At 46.6% G+C, this 20,047-nt stretch overlaps 4 protein-coding genes and 1 long non-coding RNA gene across 5 annotated transcripts; 2 read left to right on the forward strand and 3 right to left on the reverse strand.

The window, feature by feature from the left end:
• Nucleotides 375-2,436, forward strand: LOC8066877 (uncharacterized membrane protein YjcL). Its single transcript, XM_002436292.2, has 4 exons — nucleotides 375-919; nucleotides 998-1,227; nucleotides 1,330-1,440; nucleotides 1,519-2,436. The coding sequence occupies exons 1-4, from the start codon at nucleotides 639-641 to the stop codon at nucleotides 2,241-2,243; spliced, it is 1,347 nt and encodes a 448-aa protein (XP_002436337.1). The 5' UTR covers nucleotides 375-638; the 3' UTR covers nucleotides 2,244-2,436.
• LOC8067894 (60S ribosomal protein L9) lies at nucleotides 2,741-4,560 on the reverse strand. The gene is made up of 3 exons (XM_002437637.2): nucleotides 4,035-4,560; nucleotides 3,803-3,925; nucleotides 2,741-3,086 (listed from the first exon to the last, which is right to left on the reverse strand). Exons 1-3 carry the CDS (start codon nucleotides 4,395-4,397, stop codon nucleotides 3,000-3,002), a joined length of 573 nt encoding a protein of 190 aa, XP_002437682.1. The 5' UTR covers nucleotides 4,398-4,560; the 3' UTR covers nucleotides 2,741-2,999.
• On the forward strand, nucleotides 14,104-17,012 carry LOC8066878 (WAT1-related protein At3g30340). The gene is made up of 5 exons (XM_002436293.2): nucleotides 14,104-14,977; nucleotides 15,231-15,293; nucleotides 15,397-15,925; nucleotides 16,048-16,199; nucleotides 16,309-17,012. Exons 1-5 carry the CDS (start codon nucleotides 14,781-14,783, stop codon nucleotides 16,469-16,471), a joined length of 1,104 nt encoding a protein of 367 aa, XP_002436338.1. The 5' UTR covers nucleotides 14,104-14,780; the 3' UTR covers nucleotides 16,472-17,012.
• LOC110430966 lies at nucleotides 15,859-16,486 on the reverse strand. Its single transcript, XR_002448410.1, has 3 exons — nucleotides 16,346-16,486; nucleotides 16,040-16,263; nucleotides 15,859-15,949 (listed from the first exon to the last, which is right to left on the reverse strand). It is a non-coding gene; the product is annotated as an uncharacterized LOC110430966 (long non-coding RNA).
• On the reverse strand, nucleotides 17,027-20,002 carry LOC8067895 (ferredoxin--NADP reductase, leaf isozyme, chloroplastic). Its single transcript, XM_002437638.2, has 8 exons — nucleotides 19,478-20,002; nucleotides 19,265-19,398; nucleotides 19,077-19,155; nucleotides 18,192-18,283; nucleotides 18,029-18,106; nucleotides 17,863-17,925; nucleotides 17,505-17,739; nucleotides 17,027-17,396 (listed from the first exon to the last, which is right to left on the reverse strand). Exons 1-8 carry the CDS (start codon nucleotides 19,812-19,814, stop codon nucleotides 17,329-17,331), a joined length of 1,086 nt encoding a protein of 361 aa, XP_002437683.1. The 5' UTR covers nucleotides 19,815-20,002; the 3' UTR covers nucleotides 17,027-17,328.

Consider the following 20,047-nt stretch of genomic DNA (forward strand, 5'->3'; position numbering starts at 1 on the left):
AAGAAATGAGTGGTAGTCAAGCAGTGCTAATCAAGGTTAGATGCTGTCATAGTGCTAATCAAGGTTAGATGCTGTCATGTTGTGCATCGCCGTCGCCGGCGAGCAAACATTTGGAAATCGGTGGAACGGACAGGGGCAACTGACAAGTGTCAGCATGGTCACACTGACATCTATATGCAGCCGAATATTGGTCCAGGTTCGGCCGCCTGCATCTTTGGAATCTTGGAGGTTGCTTGGGTATCTTGACGCTCGTAGATTAGCAAAAGAAAAAATCCTTTTTTCTCTAAAATAAAAAAGAAAACATCCTATATATACGTATAAATCCTTTGTTCTGAAGAACACAACGAAGAAAATAAAGGTCACAAACATTTTGCCATCATCATCAGCAGAATAAACACAAAGATGGTCATTAGACCCATGTCAATTTTTCCATGGGAGAAAACAAAAAATTGTTCCCTTAAAAGGACAGGTAAAATGGCAAGAAAAATACAGTAGGAGAAGAACAGGAGGAAAGGGCCAGCCGGCCGGCAGCACCGGTGTCCAGTGCACAAGAGCAAGCAAACACATGGCCCAGGCGCGGCGCGCCTCAACAGGAACAGGACAAAGGGGATTTTGTTTCGGGTGAGGTGGGGGGCGACATGGCGCCACCCGCCGCTCAGACTCAGCTCCTCCTCTCCAACCACCCCTCGCCGTCGCCGCCGCACCGTCGTAGCCTCCTCCTCCGCCGCCGGCTGCTGCCTCGCCCACACACCTACGCCATCCGGCACCACCACCACCATGGCCACGACAAGTACGCCTCCTATTCCCCTGGCCTTCGCCACGCCCTCCGGCCGCCCGCCGCCGCAGCGGTGACCATCGCGCCGGGCGACCACTGGGGCAACTGGGCCTTCCTCCTCTCCGCCGCCGCGTTCGGCACATGGTAAGAGACCCGAGCACGGGCCTGGCCTTGTCACCGACGACCGATTGACCGGAGCTTGCCTTTCCTCGCCAACTGAAGGGCGGAGGAGAACACGTCGTGGGGCGCCGCGCTCAGCGGGGCGCTGGTCAGCATCATGGCCGGCCTGGCCGCCACGGCCGTCGGCCTCGTCACCCCCGGCGCGCCCGCGCACGACGCCGTCATGGAGTACCTGCTGCCCGCCGCCGTCCCGCTCCTGCTCCTCGGCGCCGACCTCCGCCGCGTCGTCCGCACCACCGGCGACCTCCTCAAGGCCTTCCTGCTCGGATCTGGTTGCTCACAAAATCCCAATTTTTTTTCTTCTTCTTTTGGTACGGCTCAGGCTCATCTATCAATCAATCGATCGAATGAATGTTGAACATTTTGATGTGCAGTTGCAACTGTAATCGGCACGACGGTGGCGTATCTTCTGATCCCCATGAGATCCCTGGGCCAAGATAGCTGGAAGATCGCAGCTGCACTCATGGGCAGCTACATTGGCGGAGGTAACTGTAAATGCTTACTCACTCATCACTGCCAGCCACTGCCCACTGATGAATGACACCATCGACTGCAACGAGCAGCGGTGAACTACGTCGCCATCTCGGAAGCTCTGGGCCTCACGCCATCCGTCCTCGCCGCCGGCGTCGCGGCGGACAACCTCATCTCGGCGCTCTACTTCATGGCGCTCTTCTCGCTGGCGTCAAACATCCCAGCAGAGCCCAAGACGGCGACGTCGAGTCCGCAGAAGGACGACGAGGGGGGCGGGGGCCGGCTGTTCGTGCTCAACGGCGGCGCGGCGGTCGCGCTGTCGTTCATCATCTGCAAGGCCGGGTCGGCCATGGCGGCGCGGGTGGGCGTCCAGGGCGGCACGCTGCCGTGCGTCACGGCGCTGGTGGTGTTCCTGGCCACGGCGTTCCCGGGCCCGCTCGGCAGGCTCGCGCCGGCCGGCGAGTCCCTGGCGCTCATCCTCATGCAGCTCTTCTTTGCCGTCGTCGGGGCCAACGGCAACGTCGTCGACGCCGTCACCCGGGCGCCCAGCGTCTTCGCCTTCGCGCTCGTGCAGGTGTCCGTCCACCTCGCCGTCGTGCTTGTGGCAGGCAGGGTCATGGGGCTCGAGAGGAAGCCGCTGCTCATCGCCTCCAACGCCAACGTCGGCGGGCCTACCACCGCCGCCGCCATGGCCACGGCCAAGGGCTGGACCTCGCTCGTCGTGCCCGGAATCCTCGTCGGCATCTTCGGGATCTCCATTGCCACGTTTCTTGGCATCGGCTACGGCATGTTCGTGCTCAGAAGAATCTGCGGCTGAACTCAACATGAACTTGTCGTCGAGCGACCCAAGATGTGTTTTTTCCAGTAGCTGTCGCACACTAGCTAGAACAAAGAGGTTTTCCCTAGAGTTCAGAAACTTATGGATGTTTTGAAAAGATCCTTAAACTTATTATGACTGCTAATGATAGATTGGATCTATATAGACAGTAGTAATTTGCAATTTTGCATTACCAACGTCCCTACTTTTCAAGGTATATACGCGTACAAGTTCGAATTTGGAAATTTTAGATGTAACATTCAATGTGAATTTGAAAATTTTAAAAGAATCCCATCTAAGTAAACAACATATTAGTGCTCATTCACCCAAGCATTCAGCGTGCTCGTGCAACAGGAGCTCCATGGTCAGTTGAAATAGAGAACAGCAAGGGCCTTTGACGGTTTTTCATGTTCTTGACCTTTCGAAAACAGAATTTTAACTGAGGCAAAATTCAAACAAGATGAACTCGTAGCAGTCAGCATGGCGATCCAATCGAATGCGCAAATCAGTTAATAAACCTACCATTTTCGTTTCAACCACAACACTGGCAGTCAACTATCTTTAGGGAATGAGAAACAAGGTTCATATTCTTAAACAGGGACGACAATATGTAGGATAAGATAACATGCTCCATAACACATCCTAACCAAGAACAAAATTCAGTCTCCGAAAATTGCAACCCAAACGATAATGGCAACATGCCAGGCAGATGTAGCACTTCTGGATCATCTCCAGGCATTTTAGCTACGTTGTCGCTCACTGCTCCTCCTCGATCACACCCTTGTCGCTGACATAGATACCGTCCAAGAACTTTCTGATATCCTTCTTCTTGACATGGCATTTCTGTAGAGAAATGTTGAAAACTCAGTTCAGTAACACAAATCATAGCACATCAATCCACCAGTAGTAAGGTGAATCATATAACAGCAAGATCAGGAAAAAACTGTAAATTCATGATGTACTTCAGAGCAAATCAAGTATCAAAATACAGGCAGGAAACAAGAAGGGATGTGTAAAATATCACGATATCAGCAACTGGTGCAAAAATGCCTACTGAATTCATCACATAGGTAATCTATAGCATGTGCATCTCAACTCAGGTTAGGACTAAGATCAATCACAAGACTCTCCAGGCATCAGGTGATAGCTGTTACTATAACGAGGCCTTGATGAGAGCTCATTTAACTATTTAACTATAAACTAAAATTGCTAAACATGGATGATGAATATATATACATATACATTGCATTTGATCTGACAGAGCTAGCATCATATGGACTACCTACACATTTCAAGCCAAAACCACATGTCTCCTAACATTTAAGGACAACCGATGTGATAAAACTTCACCATTTCATATCGGATTACTAAAATTTAGTTAAACCAGAAATACTTGCTTCATTACATAGCAATAATAAGAGGATGACCAGAGAGGGACTGCAGTTCTACCACATAAAAGCACACCTGATACTGCATCTAGCAGCCACCTTGCATTTACTACTAGTAAGAGATGATAAAGCGAGGACAGGCGGGATGCGATCAATGGGTTAGGTATTCACCTGGTTGATGAGGGCGGCGGAGCGAGAGACGAGCTCGATGTCGTTGCCGTCGAGGATGAGCTCATCCTTAACCTTCTCGGACCGCAGGATGGTCACGCCATCAAGCATGTCCACCTTCCTGACCTGATCATGCACACCAGCCAGTCCAGTCAGTACACATCAACACCCTCCCAGATCTGATCTGCTGCGCCGCAGCACACAGGAAAAGGGAAAAGGAAACAACGATGGGTACCTTCTTCTCGCCGAGGAAGTTCCTGATCTCGATGGCGGTGTTGCTGTTGGTGATGGAGGCGTTGATGGGGAAGTGAGCGTAGACGAACCTCATCTTGTAGCGGTACCCCTTGGTGACACCCTTGATGAGGTTCTGGACGTGGGAGATGGCGGTGCGGATGGCGGCCATGGTGCGGCGGGTGCCGAACCACGCGTCCACCTTGAGCTTGCGCCCGCCCTCCTGCAGCTGGAAGTCGAGGTTGAGGTGCTTGAAGTTGCGGGTCAGCTTCCCGCGGGGCCCCTCCACCGTCACCAGCTTCGCGGCCACCGTCACCGTCACGCCCTCCGGGATGTCCATCGTCTCCGATGCCAGGATCGTCTTCATGTTGCCCGGTGCTGCTACTCCTTCGCCTTCTCTTCCTCCTCCTCGGGCGAGCGGGCGGCGGGCGGCGGAGGGGAGGAGGGTTTGCTTGTGTGCGCGAAGGAACTGCGGCGCGCAGAGGGCGAGCCTTTTATATAAGGAGGCGGTGACGGGTAGGGTTTTGTGGTTTGATCGTGAGATCCCCGCCGTCGGATCGCTGGCTTAGGGTTTGTTTGTTTGTTTTCCAGCCAAGAGATCAGGTGGGCCATTACTGCTACTGGGCCATTCGTTCCTTTCCTTGTTTGCGAGCCAAGGAGTCAGGTGGGCCTACTGGGCCATTCGTCTGGGCTGTCAGACCATATGGGCTGCCGAGTGGATAGCTGGGCATACTTGGTTGCTCGACGTGGACTTGTACTACCTTGTTGTTTTGGACACGCTTATATGGTGTACAAAATCTCAAGGAGAGTGTGATTGGTCGGATTATATGAGCGGATGGGTGTAAAAAAAATATTGAGAGTTTGTTTGGAACGAAGAAATATAAAACAAAAGGAATGAAAAAAAAATGTAGGAATAAAGTGGAGTGAATAGTGGAAAACTGTAGGATTTCAATTCAAAACACAAGAATGAATACTTTGAGTTGTTTGGAATGGAGGGGGGAAAAGGCTGCAGGTATATGAGCAAGCATAGTAAGATAGGAAGAGCAAAAATTTTCCCCCCTTGGTTGGAGTGCATGTTTTATGAGAGATTTACTTGTGTGGTCCTTAAAAAATGTCTCTTTCTAGTATGATCTTTTTTTTGAACTTTCTTCTATGGCCCTCAAACAAATTTTCATTCCTTGTATGGCCTTCCGTCCGTTTTCAGCACTTAACCGTGTTAAGTGGAGGATAAAAAGACCATAATAACTCTGGCATGAAATTTTTTTCACAAAGTTTGGTTTGTTTCTTGTATAAATAAAATTTTTGAGCACATACTGTACTGTACTGTACTGTACTGTGATATTGTCCAAATATTAGTTATGATCCAAATATGTACTGTTATAATATCTAAATTGTCAATTTATTTGTTTACTATTACTCAAAATATACAAGAAACAACCAAACTTTGTGTGTTTTTTTGACGCTAGGGGCATTGTGGTCTTTTTACCCTCCACTTAACACCATATTAAGTGTTGAAAACGGACGGAAGGCCATAGAAGGAATGAAAGTTCGTTTGATGGCCATAGAAGGAAGTTCAAAAAAAGAGGTTATACAAGGAAGAGGCATTTTTTTGAGGGCCATACAAGTAAATCTCTCATGTTTTATTTCCTTTGTTTTGCACTACTATGAATTCAACATTCCTTCATTCCAATTTTGTTTATCTGTGAGGCTAACATGTGGAATCCATCAGCCTTATGTTGCTATTGTGGCTATCCAAACACGCATTCTGGTGAAAATATAGGCACATGTAGATGTAGACTAAGGGATGTGCTGGATCGAGCAGCCTCTATCTTGTTGTCGCTAGGATCCTCAACCTACCAATGACAGTGGCATACTGACAATAGCGAAGGTGGTGGTCAAGGAAGGATTCACTAACCCAAAGATGTTAGAAGCAATGGCCTATAATAGGGCTTAGCTATGGAAAATTAGCTTTATCTATAGAGTTTCAAGTTATTCAAAAAATGTTTGATGTTAGTAGAGCTCTCAAAGAAGCCTGGATGGGACCACAAGCCGGATTAATACTTTCTCAATTTCAAATTATAAGTCGTTTTGTTTTTTCTAGATTCAGGTTTTGTTTTATGTATCTAAACATAATATATATCTATGCATCCGCGTGTGGCGTGTCATGCCACCCACCGAAAAGCAAAGGAAAGTAAACACACAATCCAATTGTGAGGCGGAGGGGGCATGAGCCCCCTTCCCTACTACAACGGAGTCCACCACGTAGGTCGAGCAAGTGAGCCATGCTAGTGAACGGCTCCATGGCAGGATGCGTGAAGGTTGTGCGTGATCTGGAGCAATTGTTGAAAAATCATCGTCCTATTTTCTTGGTCCGGCCACTGAGGAGGAGGCAGCCATTTGCTCTAGAGGCGAGGCGAGGCAAGTGTGGGTGGGATTAATGTTCACTCGCATGTATAACATACATGAGTAATTATGTTGACCCACAGCTAACCAACACATGTGTCTTTGTTTTCAGCATGCTAAGTTGCTAACCAACTAGTGGTGCTAAATTAGGTTGTTAGTGTTCACACACATCAAAAAAATCAGCCATAGAGGAACTGTATTAGTCTTTATATCAAAGAAATTAACCACCACAGAGAAAATCATATGACCATGAAAGAAATTGACCAGGACATTAGTTATTTTAAGTGTTTTGACCAACAAGTCCTCAATTCAAAATTAACAAATAAATCAATAAAAACAATACAAACCTGCCAAAACACCACACACAAATAATCTGCCCCCATTGCATAACTAAATAAATAACATAACATCGTGACATTGTTGGTTTTGCACCACCATACTCCTCCACTACCTCATTCATTGACCCACTACAACTAAAGTGTGCCATCAGGAAACTCCTCCACTGCATCGAGCCCTAGACCTCATTTTCCCCACTCTAGAAGTAGTAGCCCTTCGATCTATTCATTCTTTGTTTTCTTTGTGCAAAAACATGGTACTAGTACACATATTACACTCTTAATCATCTCTAACAAGGATGGATCGCAAGGTGAACTCAGTTGCTTCCGCATCTACCTTCCCAAACCTCTCTTCCACATTCCACCTCTTCCCTACTTGTATCAAGTTCCAATCAACCTTAAATTTCATAAACCACATTAATGGTGGGTGCTTACAATCTCTCATATTTTCCCCAAACCGTCAAAACTAAGTTTGCCATATCCCCTCGATCCATATCTCTATCTCCTGCTGCCATCCATTCTCATTGTTCCTACTATAACACAAAAAGTAAGTCGACAACCTTAGTGATATCGATAAATCCAACCACCAATTAAATCAAGCTCATGACTAGTTACCTAGCTCGATTTCATTCTGATAGTCTCAAAGACACTCGTCTCAAAAGCGTTTGGGGCCATTCAATTTCATTGAACGGTAGGGTTTTCTTTTTTATGTAATATGGATTATTCTTTACAATACATTGAACAATATCATTAGATTTAGAGGTGCAAAAAATATTTATTGAACCAAAATAATTGGTCCCAAACCAAAAAGTAAAGTTTCTGGTTCCAAGACAAGGGCAAATTTCAACCAATCAATCACTCTTCTTTAGACACATGTCACGTCCAAATGTTCCTTTCTCTATCTTTACATGATGGAGTAATGTTATAGCATATTTATAAGGTATTCTTGTCATATTACAATAATATTTCTTAGGATTCTTGGCAATTTCTTACTTTTATATGACAATCATAGTCTATTTGTTGGTATATGGCTTTCTACATGCACATCCAACTAAAAAAGAGGGGCCTCCTATCAATAAGGGGAGTTGTAGCATACTGGCCTTTCGACAAGCTCTATCTCTCTCTATATATACCTTCACTCCACGAGGTTCGCATTGTGCGACTCATCACCATCAACATCGGCAAACGACGTTCACCTTCATCACTCCTAAAAGCAAGTCACAAACATAGACACATACATGCATGGAGTTAGATAAAAGTAAAGATTCAAGTTTTATAGGCTTCCAGACACAATCTTTTTCCTAGTACAAAAGAAAAGAAGAAAAAAGTCTTTCAAAATCACTATATTTTTAGGATATCTATTTTTTTTTAAAAAATGAAAGTAAAACTTGTAAAAGAAGGCTACCCATGTATACTTTTATCACAAAAGTGGAGTTTCTGACCAAAAATGTGTTTACCAATCCAAAATAATTAGGCAAAAACTAAAAAGTAGAGTTTCTAAGTCCAAGACAAGGACAAATCTCAACGAACCGATCACTCTTCTTTGGACACATGTCGTGTCCAAATGTTCCTTCCTCTACCTTTACATGATGGAGTATTTACGTATTTATAGCTTGTTTTTAACCCCACTTTACCGTACTATAATAACATTTCTAAGGATTCTAGGCAATCTTCTTACTGTATTATAAGACAATTACAATCTATTTGTTGGTATATGGCTTTCTACGTGCACGTTCAGCAAAAGAAAGGGGCACTTGTTAGTTAAGGAGAGCTATAGCATATGGCCCTTCAACAAGCACTCTATCTATACCTTCACTCATTGATGTTCACATTTTGTGACTCATCACCATCAATCTCATCAAACGATGTTCCTCTTCGTCACTCCTGAAAGTAAAGTCACAAGCACAGACATACATATGCATGGAATTTGATAAAGTAAATATTCCAATTTTATAGGCTTCTAGCCTACTGGTGTGGGTACCTGATAATCTCTTTCCTAGTACAAAAGAAAAGTAGAAAATCTTTCAAAATTTCTATACTTTTATGATATCTAAATTTTAAAAAATAAAAGTAAAACATGTGAAAAAGGCTATACATGTATGATTTTATTAGATTTGAATGTGGAAAAAGTGTTTATCAAATCAAAATAATTAGACCAAAACTAAAAAGTAGAATTTTTGACCAAAACTAAAAAGTAGAGTTTCTGAGTCTAAGACCAGAACAAATTACTCTTCTGTGGACACATGCCGCGTCCAAATGTTCCTTTCTCTACCTTTACATGATGGAGTACTAACATATTTATAGCTTGTCCCCCCCCTTTATTATCATATTACAATAATATTTCTTAGGATTCTAAAGTAACCTTCTTACTATATAATACAATTATAATAGTCTATTTGTTGGTATATGGCTTTCTACGTGCACATCCAGCTAAAAAAATAGGAGCCACCTGTTAGTAAAGAGAGCTATATATATATATATATATAGCATATGGCCTTTCAACAAGCGCTCTCTCTATACCTTCATTCCTTGATGATGTTCATATTGTGTGATTCAACAGTCATCACCATCAATCTCAACAAACCACGCTCCCCTTCATCACTCCAGAAAGTAAAGTCACAAGCACAGACTTACATGCATGGAATTATAGATAGATAAAATTAAATATTCCAGTTTTATAGGCTTGTAGCTACAGGTGTGGATACCTCGCAATCTCTTTTCTAGTACAAAAGAAAAGTTACTTTTATGATATCTAAATTAATTAGGAAAACAAAATAAAAACAAATCTTGTGAAAAGAAAGGTATGCACTTTGAGTAGCAGTGCATATCATTTGAGGGAGACTATATACACGACTCTCTTTTTTTGCCTGATAGTATACATGACTTTTTTTTGGGGTGTGTGGTTTGGCAACACTATGCGCATGACTTTATGTACGTATACAGCTAGCTAGCGAGGCAGGCACGCGAAAGCAACAAGCGAAGGTTGATGTCTCGCTGGAAAAAACGAGCGAGGGAGCGATCGAGGAGACAGTGCGAGGTGGCCCTGGACTGAACCCTGCTGCTGATGAAGAGCGAGTGCTGGACGATCATGGCATGGCATGGCATGGGTCGGTCGTCTACACCTATACCACTGCATGCAACTCTGCAATACCGACCAATACAAGCTAACTCTACACTACACATGCATGCATGTTCTTGCACAGGTAGCTGTCTCTGTGTGCCGAATCTACCCAGGATATTTTTGCTGGGCAAAAGAGGATCGATCGGAGTCGTATGCAAAAGAAGAACTCTTACACACAGATGCAGAATAATGGCGACCGATGGCACTACTGCTGGTCATGCACACAGGACTGGACTACAGGAGAAGAACTTGGACTTGCCGCATGTGCAATGGCTAGCTAGATTCCCAAGAGATCACTCCCCCGGCCGGCGCCGGCCCCTGCTGTGTGGCTGTGCATGTATATGCAGGCTAGCTACTGAACCAGAGACTACTAGCTGCTGCTGCTGCTGCATGCAATTCCCTGTCAAAGTCTCAAAGATATATATGCAGGGCGATGTGAGCTTTTGATCATGTGTCGCTCTCATGGATATGCATGCATGGTCTGAACATGAGAACAGGGTAACAACAAGAGCTAGCATTTGTGTTGGTCACGGCTCCTCCTGGTCCTGCCTAAGCTCCCACGTTTCATGTCTGAAGAAAACGTCTCGCTAGCAGCTCCTTTTGCTGAAGTTTCAGGCTCTGCATAGCATATCTGCAGAGTAAGTGTTACCCTGCAAGCTCCTTTTGTTTGAGAACTGCGCTATTACAAGTACAAAAACAGTCAGATTGCATGCTGGTTCCATGGTTCGGCTTAGTTTTTTTTTATATTTTTTTTTAAGATAGATACATTGGCGCCCTTGGAAAGACGACTGAGCAGCCCAAACTGACAACTACTGCCTTATCTGCTCCAAAGCCTGCTGCTCAGCTGCTTGTTGCTTGAAGCACCATGTTGATCTCCGGTTGGATTCCATCAAAGACACAGCGCTTCTCCTGTGTTTGCAAACCGTACACGCCACCAGCACTGGAAGAAAGCTCGCTGGATTCAGTTACAAGAGGAGACTGGAAGGCTAGCTGACAAGGGTCGGTGAGGAGAGAAGAACCTGAAGAAGGGTGCTTGCTTTCAGAAACCAGATCAAAGAGGTGATATGCTATGATGGCCAAGTTCTATGTAGTGTGCATGCAAAAGAAAAAAAAAATCAAAGGTACGGTACTGCTTAGTTAGGTGGAAATTAAATTATTAGCCATGAAACATAACACCAATAATTGAGAAAGATTATCTCTCTTTTTCTATACTGGACAGACACAGAGTGAGAATAAAATCTTTTCCCTCAAAGAAAAAAAAAGAAAAGAAGGCAAAAAAGAAAAGAAAAAGAAGGAAACCTCACATCGTCACCACTGTTTGCAGTTCCATGCTGGTGAATTACAGATTAGGTTGAGGAAAGGCAAGCTGACATTACAAGAGTCAAGTCGTGTCGGTGGTGAATCTGAATCAGAGCGGCGGCGGTGAAAAGGTTGGTTTCAGACGGCAACACATCAAAGGCGGCCGGCAGCTTAATTAGCTCGAATCAAATTACTAGTCCTGAAACGATCTCCTCTCCTCAAACAATGCAATCAAGATCAAGAAGTTAAGTTTCTGTGTTAATAAAAGGAAATTAAAGGGGGCCGGGGGAGAAGAGAGAGACGGATTCATTCAAATCATATCTTTGTGTGTTTTTTGTGAATGAATGAATAAATGATAGTCTGATGGATGATGACAGTACAGCGATTTAAGCATGGACCGAAGACGTCGTTTCGGCTGACTCGTCTTGCTCCTCCTTTTTCCTCGCTTTCCCTGACTGACAATCTCGGCTAAAGAAAGAGAGGGAGACAGAGAGAGAAAGAGAGTACGTATGTAGCATCAGATCCATGGCGTCCCCATCTATCGCTCTTTTCCTTTCCATGGCAATTTGGCAGCCGCGATGGAACTGAGTGACAGCAAAACAGCAGGTGCACACAGCTGAGCCTGAGGAGCTAGTTGCGGTTGCGGCCACGGCTAGTGACTGACTGACCGATGATTGATGATGATTCTCTCATGCACTAGCAGTCTAGCACTATCGATCCGATCCCCAGCCAGCAGCCAGCCCAGGGAAAAAGGCAGAGAGCCGCAACGCTGCCCCGTGCCCATATTTTTTTTTAAAAAAAAAACTCTCATGGTCATGGTCATGGCCATGCATGGGTTGTTTTCATCTCTCTCGTTTCAGGTCATCTCATCTTCAGTTCTCCACACACACACGCACACAAACTAAAGTGGCAGCAATTGCGAGGTCATACACTAGCTAGCTCTCCTTTTCCTCTCCACTCCAACCATTCTTTTCTCACCTCACCTCTTTCTCATCTGAATCCACAGTTACATTGGTTCCTCCTTGAGATTGAGGTGGACAATTCCATCTTCAGTCCGCCCAGTCTAGAGCTCCTATAACATATAACAATAATCTAATGTTTCGCCGACAACATGACGCCACAAGGGATCGAATCATCCATAAAGTTTTCTGGTAAATGTTACTGGTAGTAGTTTAAGGTTTTTATATTTCAGCTAGCTGATTATTCCAGCTCCACGAGTGCATGCAGGAGAGCAGAAAATGATATGCTTTTATTCCCTTGCTCGCCCACTTTAACCGCTTCTTATATACGTGATGATGTGTGTGCCTCTCTGCCTCATCAAGTACAGATGCTTCTGCATGTCAAGCAGAGCTAGTGAAAAGTGGAGTATAATATATATATACGGAGTATATATCACTAGTGTTACTTAAACTTCTCCCAAATTCCGATTAGGTGCTCTTCTTATTCTTAATTGAGTGGAGGAGCTTTTACCTTTTCGTTCAAAAAAGTTCTCATTCGGGTGCTACACGTTCGGATCCCTAAACTTGTCTCGAGTTCTCGTTCTGATCCCGTACATGCAAATTGTTGTTACTTAAGGGGTGTTTGGGACTGCTCTGCTCCACGTTTTTTAGCCAAACAGTTTCAGCTCTACGCACTCAGTTTGAGGAAAAAAAGTGGAGTTGTGAGAGCACCTAAAGAGGTACTCCACAAACTCTAGTTTTTTGTGGACTTGCTCCATGGTGGAGTTTGTGGAGTAGTCCCAAACACCTCCTTTAAACTTGTCTCGAATTGCACCCTGGTCCTAGTACTTGCAAACTATTTTTTTTTTGTGCAAATAGTACTTCAAATTAATTGTACACTTAGTCCCGCACCACAGACCTCACCCGTGCAATTAATAATTATGCAGTGTTGCACTTGTGCTTGCCCTATCACCTCATTTCTGCCGGTGTTGCATTGTTGCTACGCTATGCCTTGTTGTGCCCGCCCGCTTCGCCATACCATGCACACTTGCCCTACCTGGCTCCAGTGATGGCCTTGCCCTTGTCTAGGGAGGCGAAGAAAGCTAGGAGGGGTGGGAAAACAGGTGCAAGGAGATGGCGAGAACGAGAACGAGCTTCTGTGCCATAGGGAAGAGGAAGGAGTGTGGTGGTAACAGTGGCATAATCAAGTGCAATTGCCATGATGTGGGGGCTAGCACCGCAGTAAGGTGGAGCAGGAGTGAGTTTAGCGGAAGCAAGGAGGGCCACGACGGTGAGGGCTCAGTTGTGACTTGCAATAGGACAAGCATGGTATGGGCGCCCAAGCGTGTGTGGCAGGTCAGAAACCTAGATCGGTTGTGGTAAAGATACGTTATAGGTTGCGAGTGTAGATAAAAAAACCCAATATTAGGTTCACTATGATTGTAACTTAATTTGCTCTACATTCACCATTGTAGGTCGGTACATCGTGCTTGAGACTAGGTCACACGTCCTAGCACCCATGCGCGCTATGACCTGCGACCATTATGGGTGGACTCACGTGGTACTGCACACGCATATGCGCGCGGTGGGCACGTGCAACACAGTGCAGTGGTGGTGGGGTGTGGGGATGTATTGGGATGGTACAATATAGTACAAGTTTACGGAATTGAGTGTGTATTTTGCAAGCATCAGGATCGAGAACTTAGAATAAGTTTAGAGAGTTCAACAGTATAAGTTTAGGGAGTCAATATAAGTTTAAGGAGCCTCATGTATAATGCGGGACTAGAATGAGAACTTTGGACAAGTTGATATTGTAGACACAATAACGTGCTGGGTATATATCTCTCTCAAAGACACACAAAGGTGCTATATGTATACCTATCATTGCAAGTGCATCGAGCAGATAAAGGCATATGTATATCAACCATGTCAAACAGTGACAAATAAAGGGGGGCAAGGGGCGCCTTTGAGAAAGAAAGAGAGGTGGCCACATCCTCATTTGTGTTCACTAGTGTGGTTGTGCTGCTAGCAGCTGGGTGTGGGTGTGTGGCCAGGCAGGCCAATACCAATGGCGACTGCATCATCATTGCCCACACACCAAAAGCGCAAGAGAGAAGGAAATAAAGCAGGGAGACGTGCTACAGCTCCCTTGCACTACTCGGAGTCGGAGACTACCCCAGCAGCAGCTAGCTAGCTATGGCAGCTAGGTTTCTGTAACCAATCTCACCCATCTTTGCTTTTTTTTTTTATTTTTATTTATTTTCCTTCGTCAGAAGATGAGATGAGATGAGATGAGAAAAAAAAAGGCGTACCTGAAACGATTCCCTGCATAATCGCATTACCGCATTCCATTCCGCTGCATACTTGCATTTGCATCTCATCCCTCCCTCCTCCTCCTCCTCCTGCTGCTGCTGCTGCTACCTCACCGATCCATTCCAGCCATCGTGTCTAGCTACCTCGCCGTGAGGGCCGCCGCCCGGGTCGCATCGCAGTTCGCATCGCCTGGTCGATCGGGGACTCGACTCCATATCCATCGGGGCCGGCGAGCCACACTATAAAAGACCTTCCGCCGCCTGCGAACTGGGATCATCGTCCCTGTCTGAAGTCTGAACGAGCAGAGAGGCATCCAGAGTGGGCAGCGGAGAGAGCTGAGCATGATGATGATGATGCGGTCCTGCCTCGGCGGCGGCCTGCCGGTGGTGGTCATGCTCTGCCTCAACGTGGTGGCGGCGGTCATGGTGTCGCTCGTCAAGGTGGCCATGAACGGCGGCATGAACCCGCTCGTCATCGTCACCCTGCAGCAGCTCACCGCCGCCGTCTTCCTCGCGCCAATCGCATTCTTCAAGGAGAGGTATGTAAGCATGTACTGTATAGTAGTAGCAAGATGATCGAAGCCTCATGACTGCTGACCCACCCATGCACCTTTCTTCGTTTTTTTTAAGTAATCTTCTTTTCTTTTTTTTTCAAGAAAAAGAAGCTAGAGCCTAGAGGAGGCAGCATGGGTATAATATATGCATTTTTTTTTTGCAAGCTCAGCTCAGCATGTCTTTTGTTGCTGCAAATGCAACTCTCTGGTAAGCTGAATTCGATTGGAAAAATTTCAGGAAGTCGAGGCCGAAGCTGACGCTGGAGATCTTCGCCTACATCTTCGTCAGTGCGGCGCTCGGGTATGTATCATCATCTTCATCAACGAAGAAGCTGCTTCAATAATTCTCATGACTGAATCTTGAAACCAACAAAAAGTAAAACCAACAAGCTGCGCCATTGCAGGGCAGCTCTGCGTCAGTACATGATCTTCGTGGCCCTACGCTACACGACGGCCACCTTCGTGACCGCCTTCTCCAACATCGCCCCCGTGCTCACCTTCCTCCTCGCCGTCGCCACGCGGTCAGAGGCGCTGGACCTCAAGAGCAGGACGGGGATGGCGAAGCTGCTGGGCACGCTGGTGTCCCTGGCCGGCGCCATGGTGCTCACCCTCTACAAGGGCGTGGCGCTCACCCACGCGGCGGTGGCGGCCTCGCCGCACCGGCCGACGCACGCCGCCGCGGACGCCGACGCCGCCAGCCGCGGAAAGTGGACGCTGGGCACCGTGGCCATCCTGGGCAACTGCGTCTGCCTCTCCTGCTGGTTCCTGCTCCACGGCCGCCTCGCCAAGAAGTACCCGCACGTCTACTCCTGCAACGCGCTCATGTCCTTGTTCAGCTTCTTCCAGGTCGCCGTCGTCGGCCTCTGCACCCAGCGCAGCATCTCACCCTGGATCATCACCAGCAAGTTCAACATCCTCACCGTCCTATACGCTGTATACCTGCTTGCTTTGCTCTCCCTGTTGTTTATTTCAGTCTCGTCGTTGCCATGCATCAATCAAATAATCAATTCTGATGAATGAATGAATGAATGAATGAATGATCCTCACTTCCTCAGGGCATCGTCGGCTGCGGCGTCTCGTTCGTGCTGGTGACATGGTGCATCGAGAAGAGGGGGGCCGTGTTCGTTGCCGCCTTCATACCGGTGGTGCAGATCATCGTCTCCGTCATCGACTTCTCCATCCTGCACGAGCAGCTCTACCTCGGAAGGTACGTCGTACGGACACCATACCATACCATGCCATGCCATCACTGAAACTGAATTCCAATCCACCTGATCGAAAGTGAAGTCACCTGCTCTGCTCCTTTGTGCATGCAGTGTGCTGGGATCAGTGCTAGTGATAGGTGGGTTGTACCTTCTGCTGTGGGGCAAGAGGCAGGAGGCCCTGCACTGTCCTCCTCCTCCTCCTCCTCCTCCAAAGGTTGCCGAAGAAGACGCTGCTGCTGACAAAGAGCAGCAGCAGCAAGTGCAGCACGACTGAAGACGGACAGCAGCATCCTCTGACTGTTGGTCGTTTGGTTGTAACAGTCCCAGCAATAAGATCTCTGCCTGGCTCCCTCCTTTTCTTTTCTTTTTTTCCCCCTTCCTTTTGGTGTCTCAGGGTGGGCGATGTTCCTTCCTTCCTTCCTTCCTTCCTTCCTTCCTTCTCAGGTCGATCAGTCTGGTGCCAACAAAGTGTTTTAGATTCTAATCCAAACAGTAGAACGGTCTTAAATATAGTACTCCTACTTACTGATGATAGCAACATCACATACTGAACCACCACTACCAGGTAGCCATTTTGTAGGCCTCTGGAGAAATACAGAGTAGAGTGAGTGTGGGCAATACTGGAGAGCAGATTTTTTCTGCAAATATAAGCAGCTGTTGTTCACCTTTTCCTATGTATGCTTCTGCATCAGTATATTTATTTACTGCACAAAAAAAGTACAAGAGATGTGCAGAAAAAAGACAGTACGGATATGCTAATGTAACTTTATTGTGTAACTATGTTGGTTGTCAGGGGCAAATGTTCATTGTGTAGATATCAATTTCAATGTAAATAAAACTTCTCCTGCATTTGACATAAACCAAAATTTAAAAAAATATCCACAAGAGCTTTACAAGAAAATTGTGGGGACGGAAATTCTGAGCCACTTCATCACTCTTTTCATGTGTGTACTGATGACATTACTCATAACAAAAATCGAATAGACATAATATAAGAGTACATATAAAACCCCCAAAAAATAACCATAGTAAAACACAGAACAAACTCACTATCTACATTATATACGCAGTACACCTTCGCCTCAAGTACAGATACACACAACACAAAACGTCAGATGCAAAATTGAACAGTCAGTAGACCTCCACATTCCATTGCTCTCCCTTCTTCAACTTCTTCTTGTAGTCGAACCAATCAATTCCTGACATTGTGCAAGCAATGCAACACAAGTCAGCATTTCACAGCGAGAAGGGTTCAAACTAAAGATAACATGTTCAAAAGATTATCTATTTATAGAGTATATATATACCGTCTTTTTCAGCCAGTGACACCATAATGTCATCAATACCCTTCTCCATGCCTTTCAACCCACACATGTAGACGTAGGTGTTGTCCTTCTTCAGAAGCTCCCACAGCTCCTCCTTGTACTCCGCCATCCGGGTCTGGATGTACATCCTCTCCCCCGCCGCGTTTGTCTGCTCCCTGCTGACAGCGTAGTCAACCCGGAAATTCTCCGGTGCTTTCTCCTTCATCTTCTCAAACTCCTGAATAATGTCCATTCACAAATGCAGTGCAACTAGATAGGTTGAGTGCCGCATGGAAACAAATAAGAGGAGAGTAGCACTTGTGCAGTTCCTCATGAAAATAGCAGAGATGGATGTACTGACCTCCTTGTAGAGCAATGAACTGCTCGTTGGAACCCCCAGGAAGAGCCATCCCAGACCGTTGAACTGCACAAGAGTTCGTTTGTTTAGTCTTTCTCTGTGAACTTTAAGAAGAGATATGGGTGGTTTTGGTTTGATACTGCCGGGTTAAAGTAGAACACCGCTGTACCTTGTAGTCGTCATGCTTCTCAAAGAACATCTTCCACAGGAACGAGCGGAATGGAGCAATACCTGTACCGGTGGCAAGCTGGAAGCAATTGGCATGACTGTGAAATCTCTGGCTGTCGTCAGTTATTAGGCGCTGATCAACAGGGGTTGGCTCTCAAGCTTACCATTATAATATTAGCGTTGGGGTCTTTGGGCATGAGCATTTCTTTGCCAACTGGTCCTGTTATCTGGACGTCAGCACCTGGCTTCAGGTCACCTGCATTATGATATGAGCACAGGGAAACAAGTTGGATCAGGCATTCAGGTGTCAACCTTTAAAGTGAAGGATCATATATATAATGCGCAGATCCGGATACATGTTAATGAAATGAGGATTATGGATGGATGCCACGACAAGGTGCTGGTATAGGACCACATTTGTTCTAAGGCTTCCATTTTGGTACCGTGTCAGCTCAATGAAGTCAGGTCAGGATTAGTGGATTAAATATATAACAGTAATGTGTGAAGGCCAAGGGTACCATTGATTTAATTGGACAGTAACTGTGCACAAGAAGAAAATATTAGCCGCGCAATAAGATGGATATTGGAAAAAAATGGATAAGCCTTCTGAGATTATTTTTCGTGCTTTAATCTTTTTGCAGAAGTGGCTGGTACTGCTTAAGCCGGTGGACAAAGACAGGATTGGCAAGATAATGGCGATCGTGCTGGAGTGGACCCTCTGGCTGTTGTCGATTCAGACATTGTTGAAATCTAAGCTGTAATAAGGTCCTTTTGGTTTTGTTTGGAGATCTGGCAATCCCAGCAGACTTTGTATCAAACTATATTGCTTTCTTAAAAGCAAAGAAAAACTCTTTTCCAAAAAAAAAAGGAAAGATAATGAAGCAGCTAGTAAAGTCAGTGTCATCCACATTCAGTAAAAGCCGGTGTCATGAGAATCAGGTGTCAAAATCTGAATCCTGACGACTTCGATTCTAAGAAAATCCAATTCTTGAGAAGGAGGAGATGCAGAGAAGAAGAATGCAATGCAGGCGGAAAGTGACGAGACTTACATAAGAAGTTGGAGCAGACTCCTTTGACGATCTCTCCGGCCTCGTTGGTGTAAACGAGCCTCTTGACACAGAGCGAGACCTGCAGACGAAGCACAAGTCAGGCGGGCGACTCACCTCGCCTGTTGCCGGAAAGAAATGAAGAAAATGACGGAGCATGGCAGGTTCAGAGAGAGCAGGGGACTACTGACTGTCTTGGAGTCGCCAAAGTCGCCGAGAGCGCTGCTGGCGATGGAGTAGAGCCTGAGCTTGTGCGGCTTGCCATTCTTGTCGACGCCGTCGGCGATGATGCCGATGGACTGGCCCTCCTTGTACGGGATCTTGCCTGCGTGCAGTGCGTGTACAACAGTTGGATTGGGCACCTGTCATCGTGGGACGAAGGAAAACCAACAAGACTACAATACCTTCGGTGCTGAAGACCATGTGCCACGTCTCCCCCGGCGCGTCGTCGCCGGTGATCTTGGTGTTGAGGAGGCACTTGCCGACGTACGGTTCCTTGGGCTTGTACAAGTTGGTGACGACGCCCTCCTCCTGCTTCTTGGACTCCTTGGACTTGGCGGGCGCCTCGACGGCGGTGTCCGTAGCCGACGCCTGCGCCCGGATGGCGGCCCGCGCGGGCCTAGGGCGGTAAGAGAGGAAGTGCGGGGCGGCACATGGGGACGTCGGCGACGCCTTGACGACCGCAGAGGCGGCCGAGGAGGACGGGAAGGAGACGGCCGCGGCCATGACTGTAGTGGCCATGGCGGCCAGCAGCTACACAGTGACGTACGCTTCTGGGGTGCGAAAAGTGGAGGCGGCCGGACCAGGCGGAGGGGAAGGGGAGGGGAGGGGAGAGGAATGAAGGCGGCCTGGCCGGAGATGATGGATGCACGACGGCAGGGCAGGGCCGGGGAAAGATGAGTGGAAGGCGGGGGAGAAAGGAGATGAGAAGCAAGTGGTTGTGGTCTTTTGCGAAAATGTTGTTTGGTCTTTTC

The sequence above is a fragment of the Sorghum bicolor genome, chromosome 10 (assembly GCF_000003195.3).
Source record: "Sorghum bicolor cultivar BTx623 chromosome 10, Sorghum_bicolor_NCBIv3, whole genome shotgun sequence".
In the NCBI taxonomy this organism is placed as follows: domain Eukaryota; kingdom Viridiplantae; phylum Streptophyta; class Magnoliopsida; order Poales; family Poaceae; genus Sorghum; species Sorghum bicolor.

Bases quoted from the DNA above. Each gene is read 5' to 3' on its own strand.
- LOC8067895 (XM_002437638.2), bottom strand. From the start codon at position 19,814: ATGGCCACTACAGTCATGGCCGCGGCCGTCTCCTTCCCGTCCTCCTCG. The intron at 18,107-18,191 runs GTAAGCTTGAGA...AATTGCTTCCAG, and splicing joins CCAACGCTAATATTATAATG to CTTGCCACCGGTACAGGTAT. The intron at 17,926-18,028 runs GTACAGCGGTGT...ACTCTTGTGCAG, and splicing joins AGAAGCATGACGACTACAAG to TTCAACGGTCTGGGATGGCT.
- LOC8066878 (XM_002436293.2), top strand. From the start codon at position 14,781: ATGATGATGATGATGCGGTCCTGCCTCGGCGGCGGCCTGCCGGTGGTG. The intron at 14,978-15,230 runs GTATGTAAGCAT...GAAAAATTTCAG, and splicing joins ATCGCATTCTTCAAGGAGAG to GAAGTCGAGGCCGAAGCTGA. The intron at 15,926-16,047 runs GTATACCTGCTT...TCACTTCCTCAG, and splicing joins TCCTCACCGTCCTATACGCT to GGCATCGTCGGCTGCGGCGT.
- LOC8066877 (XM_002436292.2), top strand. From the start codon at position 639: ATGGCGCCACCCGCCGCTCAGACTCAGCTCCTCCTCTCCAACCACCCC. The intron at 920-997 runs GTAAGAGACCCG...CGCCAACTGAAG, and splicing joins GCCGCCGCGTTCGGCACATG to GGCGGAGGAGAACACGTCGT. The intron at 1,228-1,329 runs GTTGCTCACAAA...TTTGATGTGCAG, and splicing joins GGCCTTCCTGCTCGGATCTG to TTGCAACTGTAATCGGCACG.
- LOC8067894 (XM_002437637.2), bottom strand. From the start codon at position 4,397: ATGAAGACGATCCTGGCATCGGAGACGATGGACATCCCGGAGGGCGTG. The intron at 3,926-4,034 runs GTACCCATCGTT...GTGCATGATCAG, and splicing joins ACTTCCTCGGCGAGAAGAAG to GTCAGGAAGGTGGACATGCT. The intron at 3,087-3,802 runs GTGAATACCTAA...ATTTCTCTACAG, and splicing joins CCGCCGCCCTCATCAACCAG to AAATGCCATGTCAAGAAGAA.